This window comes from Prorops nasuta, unplaced genomic scaffold, assembly GCF_024137725.1.
Source record: "Prorops nasuta isolate Cenicafe-Biocafe unplaced genomic scaffold, Cenicafe_Pnas_1.2 PNAS00003, whole genome shotgun sequence".
NCBI lineage: Eukaryota > Metazoa > Arthropoda > Insecta > Hymenoptera > Bethylidae > Prorops > Prorops nasuta.
The window spans coordinates 13,076,493-13,093,633 of record NW_027116800.1 but is presented as its reverse complement, the minus strand read 5'-3'; the positions used below and the strand labels follow the sequence as shown (position 1 = coordinate 13,093,633).

Below are 17,141 nucleotides of genomic sequence, written 5' to 3'. Positions count from 1 at the left end.
CTCTACCCCCTCTTTCTCCTTTATTCCGAATAGCAGCGAGATACGCCTAATTGAGGTGGAATTCCGCTCATAACGGAGGTGTGTCGCAATGCGCAATAATGATATGCGTGTAGAGTGGAAAGCTTGGATTACGATAGTGGAGAGATGCTACAATAACAGCAGCATCCAGTTGTCGTTTAAAGCGTGTGCCTCGAAAGAATCCGGTCGATCCGCAACATTTCGTTTCTTGCAGGCTGCAGCGCGCGTCTGACTTTCGCGAGTATATATATATATATATATATTTCTTTTTTTTGCGTGTGTATAGAGGACCACATTGCAACGAACCGTCGTACCGTGGCATAAAACTCGCCTCCTGTCATATGACAGTCGTGGGAGTCTCGACTCTCGAGACAAGGCAAACGTAATTATTGTATACCGAATGAAAAGTCACGCTCCCTCCTTTGATCAACAAACCGATGAACAATGCTGGAGAAAATCGCCCAAGTGAAATAACGTATTACGACAGTTACTCTTAATTACTATATAGCGTGGCTCCTTCTTCAAACAAAGCTTATATATTCGCGTAGTCCAATTAAAAGGCTTAGACGTCTGTCATCTTTATTAAATATTATATCATATGCTACAACCGATGATAAGGACTAATCTATAATACCTTGCGTAACTCGTGTTTTGCTTTTGGATTATATCCGTCTGCTACTCGAATCTTTCGTACGTTATACTATATGTATACATGTTAAATGATAATAATTATATACGATCGCTCTATCCAGTTTACCTGAAAATATAAGTGTTGGTGGAATTCTGCAACGCGTTATTTCGGCTCTGATTCACTCTGCTTTGTAGTGTATAGAGAGTGTACCTACTATATAAATATATATATATATATATATAGTAACCGGATAGTTTCCCCATCGCGATCAAACTAGATCAAGTCTGTTAACTATAACGGGAGACCCCCAGTGTTCTCTAGGCAGTTTTGCATTTCAATTCACGCAGCTCGTTTGTTTCCTCTACTCGTGTATATATACGTATACGTATACATGTACGGACACACGCACGTGCGTAAGCGTGATACCGCATGGTTGCCCTCTCAACTACCGTTCACTCTCGAATACCAACGATGCTGCACGCCTTGTTCCCTCATGCTAAACATCCGACGATCCGATTCCTCGCACTTGCGAGGCTCTTGCGGCTCGTTAAAAAAGAGAGAGAGAGAGAGAAGAGAGGAGAAAAAAGGAAAAAAATACGCCCCCGAGACAGAGTCTTACAGAGTCTATCGTAGCCAATCCGATCGAATACCGAATGCAACGTACTGAATATATTAAATGCTAAAGCAGATGTTCCAAGACTAAAATCTGGTCCTCGATTGTTGCTCGAGCAGTACGCGGCACGATGTAGCGCGGCGGCGCGGCGTGCTCTCAGACACTTGGTCCGGTTCAGCAAACAGGCCGTTTGCTAATTTCCATGAACATTCTTCAGCGATGCATTCCTCCTAAGAATACAAACTGGCTCTATTTGCATACGAAATAACTCAATTTTTAGTCCAAGGCAGTATATATAGGAAAAGCTAGCTGCGATTCTTGTCGTATAGGATGCCTCGCGTCACTTTTCGTTTCTTACTTACAATATACATTGTTATCAAGGCCGGCCTAACCCTCGCGATCAGCGTACACCGTCGTCGTCTTTCAGAAATTTCGATTTTTTTCTTTTGCGAGATGGCGCGTGCGCGAAAAAAGGCCGGCAAAAAGTCCAAAGACTAGCATTAGCCACGCTTTTTCTTTCGTTACGAGTCATTTGTCACGTGTCAGAAGTATTAGACTTCTTAGTCCGCTGTTCTTAGGCGTATAAGGTTAAGAACTCGAGAGGCGAAGGGAGAAGGAGAGAGAAACCAGTAGATTTAATGATAATGGATGCATTCCGCAATGACTGAATTAATTTGTTCCTATTAATTTTTGCAATAGCGCCAACAATGACTTGCATCGCCACCATTCACGCTGCAATTTTATCTCTATTTGCGCAATAACTCATCGGTTTGACTTTATTAATGATTGCCTCGCGCGTAAAGGAGGGTTGCGGATCCACCATCCCCTCCTCTTTCCGCGCGCGGCCAAACGAATTAATCGCTTGTTCGATCAAACTTATTATCAAAGGAGGAGCGCGTCCCCGGTGATTATTTCTCATTTTCAGCCTCCGTAACGTAATACCTTTAACGATCGACCCAGCATCGTTATTCCCTAAACAGTCTCGAACGAGCCTCGATCCAGTGAGAATTATTATCGAAACGATGGCGCGCGTTAGTGCCGACTCTTTCGGAACACGGAAATGGAGCAAAAAAGCGCGCAATTTAAAACAATTTGGACGGTGTTACTGCATTACATGAAACAATACGTGAAATTCCGGAAAATAAAGTTTTATTGTGATCGGTGGTGAAACTGGGTAGTTGAGTGGAAAATATCACAAGTTTTCCGGGCTGTTTGGATCGGATCGCTAAAGCCTCCGAGCTCTGGTCGGGACGGACGAGTGGTTTTACGAGATGAGAATTGGACTCGTACACATGCACATACCGCATAAACGCGCGAAACCAACCAGAAACAGGAAACTTTCTGACCTTTTCGCTCTTTCTCCTCTGCTTGCTTTTCGCAACTCCAACCTCATCGTGATTCTCCGCGCAAACAAGGTCGCGCGCAGATTTTGTCAAACTCTATAGTTACCGCGCCTGTATATATACTGCCGTGCATCTAATAGGTATTATACGTCGTCGTCGCTTTTTAAAAACGTATATTGCCTCGTTGGGAGAGTAACGCATCGTAAACGAAGCAAATTGACGGAGCAGTGATATTATTTAATCGCTATGTACGTATATATGTATACCTAAAGATGATGGAGGGATTCCCGTGCGATAGCATCGAGGAGAAAGCAAACTACAGCTTGACGAAAAGAAAAGAAAAGAAAAAAAAAACAGAAGAAAACAAAAGAAAAGGGGTGATATTTAAGAAGAGATTTATTTGTCGTAACGACCGTCGGTGAAAAGAGTGCCAAAGAGACGCTTTCTCGCGATCATTCCTCGAAGAGACTAGATCTTTTTGGTGCGCCGAACAACTCTCATCGTTATTCTTAGCAGAAAACTGAAACAAGGCCACAGTTTTCGTGACTCGTTCCAGCGTGTTTTACTCGATTTTACTCGACTCGACGTGTTGTAGCATTGCTGGACAAATTTACTGCCCGGAACTGCGGTTATTCGTTCGAATCGCGAGAGTCGAAACTCCAATGCGGAATATATAAGGACATTGGTGAAAGAGAGATTTCTAAAGTAGCGGAAACCGCGAGTCCGAGACGTATGTATATACAGATAAAATAATAATAAGGGTATATGAAGCACAGGATTCGTTCATGTTGTGGAGAATTTAGAGGCGCGTGTATATACGAGTGTCACTGGTTGAATTAGCAGGATGAGATATATGGGCGGAGGGATGTTTGAGTATGCAAAAATGTCAATTAGCATGACGAAGTGGGCATGACGAACGTTGCAGGAGCAGGTTGCTTGTTTCTTCGAAGAGTCAGTGGGATAATTGGGTCCAATGCAAATTGCTCGGTCGACGGCAGCAGGCAGGACACCAATACGCAACAGCGAGTAATTCTAGTTGACGCTGCTGGCACTTATTATCTAATCGCTCATCGGCGCCATTCAGAGTCTGTAAGAAATGCGTGTCCTTGACCGAAGAGACGAGGCGGGCTTGGGAAAACCATTTATTAATTTCCTTTTGACGGACAATCCTTGACCGAGGCTCGAAAAAAGCTGCTTTCCAGCATAATGCATGGATCTATCGCGACCGTGCAGTTAGATCGTTATCGAAATCGTTCGATCACCGGCAGCTGGTCTGCCCGTGCACCGAGTATAATGTTAATTCATGATTACTCGATTTCTTTCCACCGAGACGGCCTCCCTGTAAATTATTATCTACAGCGTCATCCAGCCTAGAGAGTAGAGATATTGCTGAGCCAGGGCTACCAGAGGAGGGTTGAGAGAATAAAGCATTCTGCATATTGACGGATACGTTTCATTATTCAGGACTATCCATGCTTTCTTCCCGGCTATCAGCTTCATCCATCATCCTCCGAGTACACGCTTGCGTTGAAAAATCTTATATTCGCCGAGCATTACAGATATTTCGTTACCAAGGCCATGCAGAGCTGCTCCAGATCGTTGATATAGCCGCGTGCAAGAACGCTCGTGTCATACGTGTAAATATTATCCAAGTATCGATTTCTCGGCATGATATCGCAAAACACTTGACACGCGAGATCGCAACACATAACAGTTTATTACAAAGGGTGAAAAAGAGGATCGATCAAAGCCACGATCAGGCACGGAGTGTCAAAGATCGCATAGTCAAATTTCTCTCTCCTTTCTCCAACATGCAAACCTATATATATACACATATATGTACACCTGAAAATGTTCTCTCGATCGAGCAAGACAGACTCTTGAGCTTTGACATCCGTAAATCTTTTATTGATTATAACGAACAATGAGGATCGGTGTACAGCGTGAATCAGCCTTTAGTCGTTTAATCGGTCGATTTAAACGTCAGCCGATGATCGAGAGAAGGTTTGGGGCGAAGCTGCTTCCAAGTACCGGCCAGAAGAGTGTCGCGTTAATCGTTAAGAATAATAAGTGATAACCGATAAACGACGCTTGGACAATGGTATGCGTACATACGTGTGTACATAGGGACGTCGTATACGAACTTAACGCACCACGCAGGCAGAGTGAAACCGGAAGGACGCATTATTACAAGCGTTTGTCCGTACGCAATGCGCATGCGCGCTCTAGCACGCTGACAAGGCAGCGCAGCGGCGATTTGCTACTTGTAATCAGAAACCTGGCATCGTCGGCAGATGGCAGTAACGAGGGATTCCACGTCCACCACGTCCACCTATCATCCCGTGTGCCGTATGATTGCCAAGGATTTTTCCACTTGTTCGCCGCACACTGGTCCTTCGTTACGGTCAAGGATCCCCACGATGCTTCGAGAGACTCCCCGAGTCCCCGCAGCCGATATTAATGGATCACTCGAGGGCGTAAACTCCTCTCGAGTTATCCGATATCTCCTACGTGTGCGTCCAAACACTCCACGAAACACACACGCTCCATATCCTGAATTATACTCGAGCGCTCTTACACGCTCGTGCACCTATGAACACATCGAGAAACAACATCTTTCTTAACAGAGCTGGTATCGAATGATAAATATGCTAACGAGGCATTTTTTCCTCCCACCCCCCCCCCCTCCTCCCGTATCCATATCCAACGGAGATTTTTCCTACGTCAAACTAAAAGTTGCTCCGTGTTTCTTCGAGCGCACAGTTCGAGATCCACTGTTTACTTCCTTTTTTGCCCAACGATACGATGCCTCGGATATTATATCTATATAGGCAAACGGGAGCGAGGGGCGTTTGCATGTTTTCGCGGTATTCCGGGTAAGCGAACTGCTGCTAGCCGAGTGGCGAGTCGCGCGGAGTAGCGCAATGATGGAACTGCTGAAATAGAAGTTCGGTCCGCGTTGGCGAGCGTTTCAACCAATTCCAAGAGTCCTGTATAATTAGTCGTAAATGTTGCTGCAACCGAGCGTTGGATTTCTTGCGAGCAGCGTGCCATCTCGTATCGCTTTGTGACATCGGGCCATTGCGAGAGGCAAGGCGTGAGCTGCAATGGCATATTGCACGTTGACGTCAAACGAGGCAATAAATTCTTGTGCCTTTCGCGCGTACACGAAAAGTGGCGATGCGCGGACGAATGTCAGAGATTCTCTACCGAGTGGCCGCGCGCTCGCCTCCCCTTCTTCACCGGACGCGACGATTTTATCTACAAAATACAAATCCTATCGGAGTAATTTTATCGTATCGGATAAGTTTACGTGTAAACTCTCGCGAGCGAGCATAATTATTCATCCCGCTTTTCCTCCTCCTCCCGTGTGTGCGCATCCGAGAAAGAATAAAAATGGGAAACACATCGGCTAATAATAGCTCGAGGAGCGAAACACCTCGATCCATCGACCAATGAAAAGATGGAAGATTTTTATAAAAACACTTAGCGAAGTCGATGTTTCAGATGTTTGGCTAATGCGCTCGATTTAATATCGTTTGACATAAACGGTTTATCTTTAATGCATTTTCAATAATAGCTATTCCCGATATACCAGTTCCTCAGGAATGCTTGTCAAACGCACGAGTGCAAGGAGCACGGCTGATAACCAAACGTCCTCGACTTGTTTACGAGAGGCTAATTAATTCACTCTGCGTTGTCGCTATTGGGGTTAAAAACCTACTGGATAGACGCTTCTAGAATCTTACCCCTGTGCTCGTATTAAGAGACGCTTGCACTTTTTTTCTGCTTCGATCCCCCCCCCCCCCCCTCCTAAGGTCACAATATCGTTCCTAAACTTCGCCTATCCACCACGAAATTGATTCGTCAGAATGCTCTATACGCGACTGCAACATTAGAAGCGCGTATATGCAAGAAGTAAGATCGATTGTATTATGAGGGGTCAAGTGGTGGAAACCTTTGCAATAAACTCCCACACCAGCAAGTGACCTGTATATCTTCATTATTATCCGGAAATAACATTCAGCTGCGCAATTATCGCTCATTATCTCTGCTAAACAATCGACTGCCTCCTCTTATATATATATAGGTGAAGTTGCTCGATGTTTATCCCCCCAAAGGTTCTGCATAGTTTGTCAAATCACCGCCAGAGGTTCCATTGTTTACTCCTCAAAGTGTTTGGCTTCCTCGAACAGAGTGGATAATTGTGTGTAATTGATCCTTTAACGCACTGCCAATAAATTAAGAGGCGGTTAAAACTAGCGACATTATACACACACACATACACACCTCCTTTCTGTTTTTTATTCGTGTATGCGCATAAGTAATACATTTTGGAGCAAAGTAACATTTATTTTATTGTTAACCGGTTTTGATAGTTCTCTCCCAGTCCATTCAGAGTTTCCTTATTCAATGATCCACGTGTGTTCCAAGAAATAAAATCCGTCGTGACTTCATTTGCACGTTCCATGAATGATGGAACATTAAAAGAAACACAAATATATAATTACCGTTGTTCCATTTGGCCTGCACATTTCTTACGCAATCCGTTAGCGACGAATGGACTATTCTCCGTTCATTTAATATTCATTCGTGTTGTCGCGTTTCCACCTGTAACTAAATTCGCTTAACTACCCACTATTATAGTCAAAGTTCGCGTAAAGCGCAACAACGATCGACCAAACACTCGCCTATTTCCGTACACGTTTTCGAGAGTAAACTCATCAACTGCAATGTTTCCAAGACCAACGCTAATTCGCGACATCCGTAAATAGAGATCATTCAAGCACGGCTTCATCAAAGTTCCAAGTCCATCGGAAAATTATTTATGCCGACTAATAAAGCAACGTTAAAAGTAGTTTCAAACTACCATATAGTTATATAGATGCGAAGGGGGGCGAAGCGACGCGTGAATCAATTGGAATTAGCGAAGAATTCACCATGTGCGCTTATCTATAGTAGCGACACTCGAAGCTTGGTGTAACGCGAAGACGATTAAAGGTGATACAGTATAAGGGCAGGCACGAAACGATAGAGAGGAAGAAATATGTCGCGCGCGCCACGTGTTGGATCGCAGCATGATCCTTCTCGCGTGTGGCCAATTGCTGTGAAGGAAGCAAGTGCGTGCAAAATCGATATACGTATAGTCTCCTGCATATATGTACATTGGAGACCGATTGAAATTTCGCGTAAACAAACTCGTCGAGTTGGATAGAACGCAAAGATCACGCGTACACCTGTTTCATATACAATGACGGATATTGAATTGGAAATGTTAGGCGTGGAACTGGAAGTTTCGCGTGCGTCACGAATCAGTTTTGTTTTTATCATCAACGAGTACTTAATTGCGAGCATCCATAATGCGACATACGCCACGTCGAGAAATTGCAGAATATTCAAGAAAACGAACAACAAAATATACTATTAAAGCTTTCTCTCTCCCGAATCGCGTTAGCTTGGATTATTATATTTCATTCCGTCTCTACCACATATTTTACTCGTTGCAACATTTTTACAATAATCTCTCGATCGCTGCGCAACGCACGCAGCGAAATCACTGGCTGCGATTGTTCGAGCTTGACGGACCTGCTATATATATATATATATATATACCTTTGTTCCAATTGTGTAGCTCGAAGGAAAAACTGTATATAGCTTTATAAAGGTTTAAAAACTTGGAGAAACGAGTGGACGACAAACTCGGAAGATATTCCAGTCTGGTAACACGCGATGTACAGGGGACTTCCTCGGCACGTCCGCCGGACTCGAGGATATTTCTGCCGTTGTGGCTAATAGTCGAAGAGATTACTTTGCTGATTTGCGCAGCTTCTTAACGCGTATAGCTATAAGGAATTGCAAGCCGGTGGCCGGTGGTCGTTGGCTGCATGGTTTTCTGCTAAAAAGTCAGCAAAGCAAAGCGCGCCTCAATCTGGCAACTGCTACTCCTACGCGCTCATCCTTGCACTCCTGGTTTCGCGGTGCACGCGGTGTATATGCGCAATCCGCGCAAACCACTTGGCTCGACTAACGAATTTCAACAGTTACTTCGACTCGTCGTTGCATCGCGTAACTCTTACTTAAACGAATCTCGGCCAAAACTAATTGAAAAGCCACGCGAAACCGCCTACGGACCATAACAAGGAAATCGCACGCCACCGCAAAATTATTATTGCCAGCTGTTACTTATTACCTCTGCCATGTTGCATATTAACGAAGCTTGGGAATATCGGGGCCAAGATAAGGCGCCGCTGCTCTCCTATACGGTCGTGCGCGATCGTATCTCCCAGTCGGAGAGCTGCGTCTAGAAAACGCAAGGACGCCCGCGTGTCAAAAATAATGTTACGAGGCATCGATGGCCGATGATCTGGGCTATAGGCAGCATATATATATAGATAATGAGCAGTGCATTTGGCAGCACGATGCCTCATCGCCGATTACAAGAATGTTTTGGCGCAGCCGGCAAGATTTTTCTTCGACCATATCTCTCTAAGCGGATTAACTTATATCGCGAATCAGGCGTGTTTGGGAACGTGCGCGAACATTGCGTGGGCTCTCGTAGAACGCACGTTGGGTCGCGACAGCCCGTTGCCATAAGCCCGTCACGTTTACGAGATCACGAAGGTAGGAATGCGAGAGGGCCCTTGCTGGCTTCGTCAAGCCGTGCCAGTACTGCGAGAACTGCGAGTACTCTGCTGCCAGTTGCCACTCTCCGCACGTGATGCCCTACGGTTTTGTTGCTCCCCTATACATATATATATACCCTTGCAACGTGCTCGATACTGAAACCTGTTGCGTAAGACAAACCGAGCTCGAAGGGCCGGGAGATACGCAAATTCCACGAATCACATTCTCATTTAAATTGCCGCTGTGTGGCGGAAAGATATACCATAACGAGATATGCTTAAATCTTAAAGGAGGAAAAGAAAAACAGACATTCCTTGGCTGCGATGGCTCTGTTAAAAAGACACGGGTAAACGGCTAGCGGTAGGCTTTAGTTAATCGAATAATTATAGAGTTGTTTGGACTTGAATCAGAGTTACAATTTGGTTTTAAGACTGCTAATTAGTGAGCTACTTTCTTCCTCTCTCTATATATATATATAAGCGTGCGTGTTTCAGCAGCGTCTGTTGTTTTTCTTTTTTTGTTTTTAAAAAACGGTACTATTTCGCATAATGTTTCGTAATAAGAAGATACTCGAAGAGAGCATCTATATAACACAGAGCGTATAGGAATTTTTCTATTGGTAGCAACAGCCAGTAGATACTGCTAGTTCATCATATAATAAGTTTTTGCATCAACACCTATAACGACTGGCGATTCTACTCGTTAATTTGTTCCGCAAAAACAATCGCCATGGAACGAGTAGTCTGGCGTCGGCGTTGCTGCTTCTGTCTCGTTATTAGCAGCTTAGAGCGCGATAAAACCTTAATTAAATAATCAATCTCCCCACCACCTGCCGGCTTATGTTGATCAACTAGTTTGTTTGTTACACCGCCGTCGCTTGAATAAAGAGAGACAAATTATGACTCTGGCATAATTATAATTACGCTTGTTCCTTAGGTTAAAAGGTCTTACGAATCCTATCATTTCTCGATCAAACAGATTCATGCAAAATCAAAGATTGTCTATAAAAATCCACTTTAATCCTTTATCGTTATAACCAACCACATTGCAGCTATAGTGTAAATAATCTCGGATAAAAACCCTTGGCTTACATCTTCTTCGAGCAAGTAGTGCATGACTAACGTAATCATTTATTTGTATTTCTCAAAACGGGATATTACATTACATTATTTCTTTTTATTTTCCTCTTTTTTATATCGCTAGCTCTAGGCGTCACTAGGAGGCTATCGTTAGTTTTTGTTTGTTTTACAATTTTCGCTAATATCTGAGAACGGGACTTTCCGGATTCCCGAATGGCGAATCCATGTTTCGGAATAACGAGACAAGTTACTTAAAATCGTCACCCCGTTCTAAACGGCTGAACGCATCGTTAGAACATATATGACCAGTTTTGCTGGCACCTTTTGCAGACGTTATTTAAATTATCGAGCCACAAGCATTGTTGCACATAATTGCAGTAATTGTTAGGAGGAACGGTTAGGTTTTCCACCTTTTCGAACGTTAAATAAAGTAAAAATGAAGATTTATATGAAAAAACTAAAAGTTAATCGTGAAAAAATAAAGTAGTCAATATACTTTTTCATTTCACAGAAAATAAATTAATTTTCCTATTTAAAATTGATAAAGTATAAAGTATACTCGTTCTAAATAATGTGCAAAATACTTTATTATAAGGTATGGATTGCAACCTTATAGGTATAGAGTGCAATCTGTGGTACGTAACAACGAGCACTTATCGAGTGTTAATGAGAATGGGGAATAAATGGCGTACTAGATGAAGCTGTGCAGTGTACCGTGTTAGAGAGAAAGATTTGATTGAATGTTTTATTTTCTAATTTCAGAAAGCTCGGAGAAGCCGTGACAGTAGCGAGGCCAGGTCGAGGGAACTCCATCCCGGAAGAAAGATTTGTCATTTGGTTGGAAGCGTCGACTCAAGATCGCCCGTGAGAACAGCAGCAGTGAATCGACCTTGAAAGAAGATAGAAAAAGCAGCAAGAGGAGCAGCGAGGCAAAAGGTCCGCTGTCCGTCTCCTCGAGATTTATTCGAGTTTCACAATTTGGCCTGTCGTCGTAGTGGTGGTCGCTCGTGACCTCAATCAGGCTCATTCACTCACATCCACCAAGGTTATACGTGCAACGACGCCTCCACATTTTCCTCATCCCTGTCCAATCGCAGCGCGGCGAGTCTTCGCGGAAGCTCTCCAACAATCCCAGCGTTGAAAAAATCCAGAATGTGAATTTATTGTTAGAAATCTCAATGGGATCGTCGGGTCACGGCCGGAAGCTGTAGTTTCTCCAAGTGAAAAGCTGAGAAAGAAATCAATTTTGAGTGAAAGATAGAGGAAAATTGGCGATACTAGTGCGCGAAGATGAAGACGATGGGAGATGTCGTCGGTGATACTGTGCAGGAGGAAACCGGAAGTGGCTCGGAGAACCCTGCGAATGGCAAGGAATTCGGCCAGAGGACGCTCAAGTCATTGAAGAGAGGATTGGGCAGGCTCTGGAGACGGCACAGAGGAAACGCCTCGATCACCGAGTACGATCCTTGTTACAAGGTCGCCTACCTTGGCAACGTACTCACCGGATGGGCCAAAGGTGAGCCTATATACAAACCGCTTCATCCTCACGCACATGCACATTTTTATTTTCCAAACAGCCGCACCGCCTCTTTTTTCCCTCTTTTTCCTCGATAATCTCCGCACGAAAGGCCAAGTTTCCACCCATCCCCCAATCCAACCGCTCTTCTTCCACGTCTTTTTAGCCCCGCTTTATCATTTTCCAGCTGCAAATTATCCAATATTATCCGCTCTCGATCGTCTCGCTTTTATCTCGGTCTTGTTTTTTTTTATCAGACCTCCTATATTTAGATTCGCTACTCAATTGTACATCCGATAGAGAGAGAGAGAGAGAGAGAGAGAGAGAGAGAGAGAGAGGTTTCTGTCGTTTTCAAAGCTTCGATTAATGGCGATAGAAGGAAGGATTCTCGATAAAAACCCACATCAGACGCGATTGGCCTCAATCGCTTTCTTTCCTTTGGATACTCTTTGCGAAAGGATTGCGTACTGCAGTCGCGTCGGTTCATCTTAGCGTGGGTTTTTTCTATGCGTGTTTCGCTGCACAAATCGCAGTAGCTCGCCAAGCCTCGGAGAGCTTTGGATTGCCGTTTTGCGGTGACGGACTCTTGGGGAAATAGCTCGGAGTATAGCATATATATCTATGTGTATTTGTACAGGCTGATATATTGGCTATATATATATATCGGTAGGGGGAAGGTCTTTTCTTTACTTTGTATTTAAATATTTCATACCGAGCTCCTGCATGTTGTTACTGAACTATTAGGATTGTTTTGTTGCTTCATATCCTAATAACTGGCAGCGGTAACATTAAAGCCATACGCAATTTACGCGCAGCTTTATGTAACCGCGATGCATCCTTCGGTTCGGTCGCTGCACGCTTTGCCAATGCAACTCTGCACTTTTCAATATACAAAATGACTTGTTTACGCATTTGTTGACTTTGCCTCGGTTCTTATATGGCTGCTGCATATCCGTGCTTCTCCTCTCACCAATATTAATCCTACGCTATTTCCATACCTTCTGCATCGATCGTTGACATTTACACGGATCATGCTAATCAGTGGCATCCGCGTTGTAATTATCTAATAAATTTAACAAGTATATTTGTCGGTCCGGTGATATTCCTAATGAGCTCTGCAATTTCATGACGTCTGTCACGTCTCCTGACGACTTGGACTAACATTTAAATAACAGCGTGGAATCTGACAAAAAAAAAAGAAAACATTCTAGACCGAATGACTTATTATAATGGAATAGTTTCTTGTTCCATCTATACTTCCACCTCTTGTTTATTTTTCATGCAACGTGCAATTACCTTCCTGAACGAAGCCTCCTAAAAAGTTTTGCCATTGAAATATGCAACGGACAAAGAGCACGAAAGATTAGCGTTGCTCGTTATTGTTCAGACTATATCTAACAAGGGACATTCGAGGAGAACCTAATCTTTCTTACGACTGTCAAGCGAATTACGTAAATCTTTTTTCTTATCTATTCTCCGCACTTAAGTAGATTTTTTTTACGTAAACGTTATTATTGAATCTTCTATTTATTTTTCAACGTGCACGTCAAGTTCAAAGTTTTACTCAAATATATTTACTCGTTTGGTGATCCATACTTACTCTATTATGTCGAGTTCTACGAAGCTTTGTGTAATCTGTCACGTAAGTTTATGGAACGCCAGGCGATTCGCATTGTTTTCGTTATTAATTTGTTATCATTATTATTGTTAGGAGTCACGTACTACACACAATCCTTAGAAAAAGGTCATAAAGTAAAGTCAACGCGTTTTATATCGTCCGCGTTCGCAGAAGGAAGCTCGTATTCTACCGAAACAAGCTAAAACTCTCTCGGTATGACGACCTGAAAATCATAATATTTTTGTTTTAACTCACATCCCTCCGTATATACTTACAGTGTACTTTAATCGTAACAAGCTCGTTAACTATTATAGGATTTATATGGCGACGAATTTATCGGTTAACGCTTCGACAACGAGTAGTTTCAGGTTTGTTCCTGAAATATTGCGCGCCTGGTCACATCTCGACTTTTCTCTCGTTGGTGCTGTTGGTGCCGTTGCTGGTAAAAAGAAACCGCTCGTCGCGATTGGCCATTCAGGACGCGAGCAGACAGCGTCAAAGCGAAGGAATGTATCGGCGCGATTACTGCTATTACGCGGTAAATATGTACGCGACATCAATTCTTACGATGATAACCGTTACGGCACATTATCGCTCTTCGCATGATTCTTTCGACTCAACTAGCAAATACAAGGCTATCTACAACATATTATACATATTATTATCATGGTCGATATTGTATATATTGGTTAAAATTTTCTAACGTCGCGTCACATGAAATATTTCGGGATGTAAATTTTAGAGAGGGATTTTTAAAAAGATGGTAAAGAAAATAGTTACGGAGATAAACGAACGTTTTTGTATGTCCCTATTTTGGAGCGTTTAAAATAGTTCTTGCGATGGATTTGGACCGTGCTGGCCAAAAAATATTTTAACCTCAAGTATAAAAGTGAAATATATTCTTTTTGATTCTGTTTGAATTATTATTTGATAATTTAACAATAATTTTCCAATTATTAAGCAGAAGCTAGTCTAATTCGAAACTATAAATTATGTCTGACTAGTACAGTCTGAATCCACTGCAAGAACTTCCTTTTCTTACTTTTCACACACAATTAATATCTTTATATTCGGTTCGCTAATCCACAATTTTCTTTATGCCATTTAAAAGTACGAAAATCATACATTAATAAATTGGTTTTTTGTTTAATCTAAAGTCATTGTGAGATGCTTTTTGAATATTATAAATAGGAATTGCGTCTCGTCTTCTGTAAAGAGCAACACATAGAGCATATTTATCTAAAAGTTCTCTTATAGACATATCTTTTAGTCATCCAATTGACTAAAATACATTTAAAAGATGTTTTTAAGTCACTTGGTGCTGTATGGGATGTTAAAATCAGACTTTTCAAGTCATTTTTTCCTTAGATTTTCTTTGACAAGCTAGGTCGAAAAAAATGCATCATATCCTTTGAATTTCGGAGAACAACATATATTTTGTTGATAACTATTTGCAGGAAATGCAAATAGACAAGAACCACCTTAAGCGACACCCTGTGCAGGATGAGCCCTCTATTGACGAAATTGGCAAATGTTTTATTTATGGAAAGTTTCACGAATACGAGGTACAATGACAATCGCCTTGCTAATGTTACGAGTATGGGCGAAGAATAAATTTGTTTGTAGCGCAATTTTTGCAGCAATTGGCGAGGATTTTATTGCTATCGTGAATGTTCCAGTTGATTTTACCGACTTTATTGGAGGCACTTGGCTCTCGCGAGACGCTAATTACAGTTACGAGCGAGTAAAACTGAGCTGTGAGCAATAGACCACTGAAATACGGCGATGCTTGGAAAACGTAGTTGGGGTGGTGGTTGGGTTGAAGGTCCTGGCTCTCTGGGATTTTCAGCCTCGTAGGCTTTACATATATAAATATACGTTTATACACGCGTAACTGCAATTCTGATGCGTATTACGTGCACTCAGCAGGCACCGATACACGTTCGACACGCAGATCGCCATTGACTGCGCTTTACGAGCGTTCTAACCTCACTCGCGCTTAATTTATCATTCGGCAGATAGCGCACCACGCAGATCTCGCTCTCGCCACTCGCTTCTTCACTTCTGCTCCACTCCACTTGGCTTCGCCTCACTTCGCTTCACTTCTCTCAATCCACCAACCTTATTTTCTTATTCCCTCTCTCTCCGCGACCAATCTCTCTCCACTGCCACGTAAACAATCAACTGCCAGAAGACGGCCATCTCAAACCGCTAAGCTCGTAAAACTCGACTTATCCTAGATTCCTTTAGCTTTATCCATTTTATTGCCCCGAGAAATCAACATATCACGGCACGGAGTTGGAGAAGACAAAACAATAACACCTTTTTATTTCTCCTCTAGCGCAGCCATTCTCCATGCTTCTCACTCGAGAACTTTACTGCGTCCGTACCGATCGATCGCCGAAAGAAATAACCTGTTTTGCATTTAGAGCTTTTTTCCCCCTAACGGATTTTAACGCATTTTAGCGAGTGGTAAAAATATTTTTCATCTTTTTACAAATCATTAGTGGGTTTTTGTCGGATTCCTGATTGTCTCGGGAGATGGGTATAATGGCTGGGAAATGCCTTTGGTTTTGTTTGCACGGTCGTCGCGTCGAGGAGAAAAAGGATTGGGAGCGAACAAAAACTCGATTCCACTTTTATGCATCCACGCACTTTATCTTCCGAGGTACAAGCTTACTTTGTCAGAGGGAGTGAGCGATATGCAAACATTAGTATAGATGGCGTCACGCCGGCATCGAGTTAATGACAGCCACTTGTGCCTCGCAATTTATCATTGGCTGTCGAAGAGGAGACGGTGAAAACGCGCGGTGGCATCGGCTCTTAATCGCCGTCCAGCTTTTGTGTACATCGACTGTAATTAACTAAAGGGACAAACAGTAATTAGAGCCGTTAATCGAAGCCTCTTGCACAGATACTTCGTCCTCTGCGTATTCCTCCCTACAAAGTCTCGTGGATATAGACGAGTTCTCTCTATCAACACAATCTATTGATTCTCCAACTGTTTACTCTCTTGAAATATTTTATTTTTCCTCTTGAATAATCATTTGCTCTTTTTCAAAAGTAGGCCAGTTTGTGTATTACCGACGCAGAGGTGAAAATTGCCAGAGATTCTCGTACAAACGTTGTACACTTGCCATTATAATACGGTTCACCTTACCTTCACGGTTTATTATTGAAAATCGCTCTTACGTAAGAGCGTACACCAGCTAAGACGCTTTCTATTTAAGGTCACGAGAATGAACTTTCAATACTGAATTTTATCTCTCTAAAAATTTCTTCTTACGGTACATCCTGATCAAGATAAGCTTCGTTTAAGCGGTACCGTCAAAACTTAACTCTAACGCTTTCATTCCAATTAATAATCTGCTACTGCGCCTGCATCTACCGCGAGGTTAAATATCAATCGCACTGAATTAGTGCTTGATCCCTATAAAACTATACCCATCACCTAAAATAATAGAAAACTATTAGCAGAGCGATTAAATCAAGGATCAACTTTATCACACGTACGATTATTTTCGCTCATAATCTTTTCTTCCGAAATGACCTTGCGAATTGAAAAGAGTTGCGAGAGATCAATGGAGAGTCTTTAAATAGAAATTGGTCATTTCTGTCGCGGTGCTATTGGCTAGGTTAAAAGTAGAAGAAAGCGAAGGTATTCAAAGCGTAGAAGACGATGGTTTCGCCTGAAAACGT

At 42.6% G+C, this 17,141-nt stretch overlaps 1 protein-coding gene across 2 annotated transcripts in view; it reads left to right on the top strand.

Annotated features, from left to right (window-relative positions):
- LOC136785977 (trichohyalin-like) overlaps positions 1-17,141 on the top strand; it is a 56,412-nt gene that overhangs the window by 27,529 nt on the left and 11,742 nt on the right. For both annotated transcript variants that reach the window (XM_066747371.1, XM_066747370.1), the window contains exon 2: positions 11,071-11,824. In XM_066747371.1, coding sequence (XP_066603468.1) covers positions 11,599-11,824 — 226 coding nt within the window. In that variant the 5' untranslated portion in view covers positions 11,071-11,598. The remainder of the gene's footprint in view (positions 1-11,070; positions 11,825-17,141) is intronic.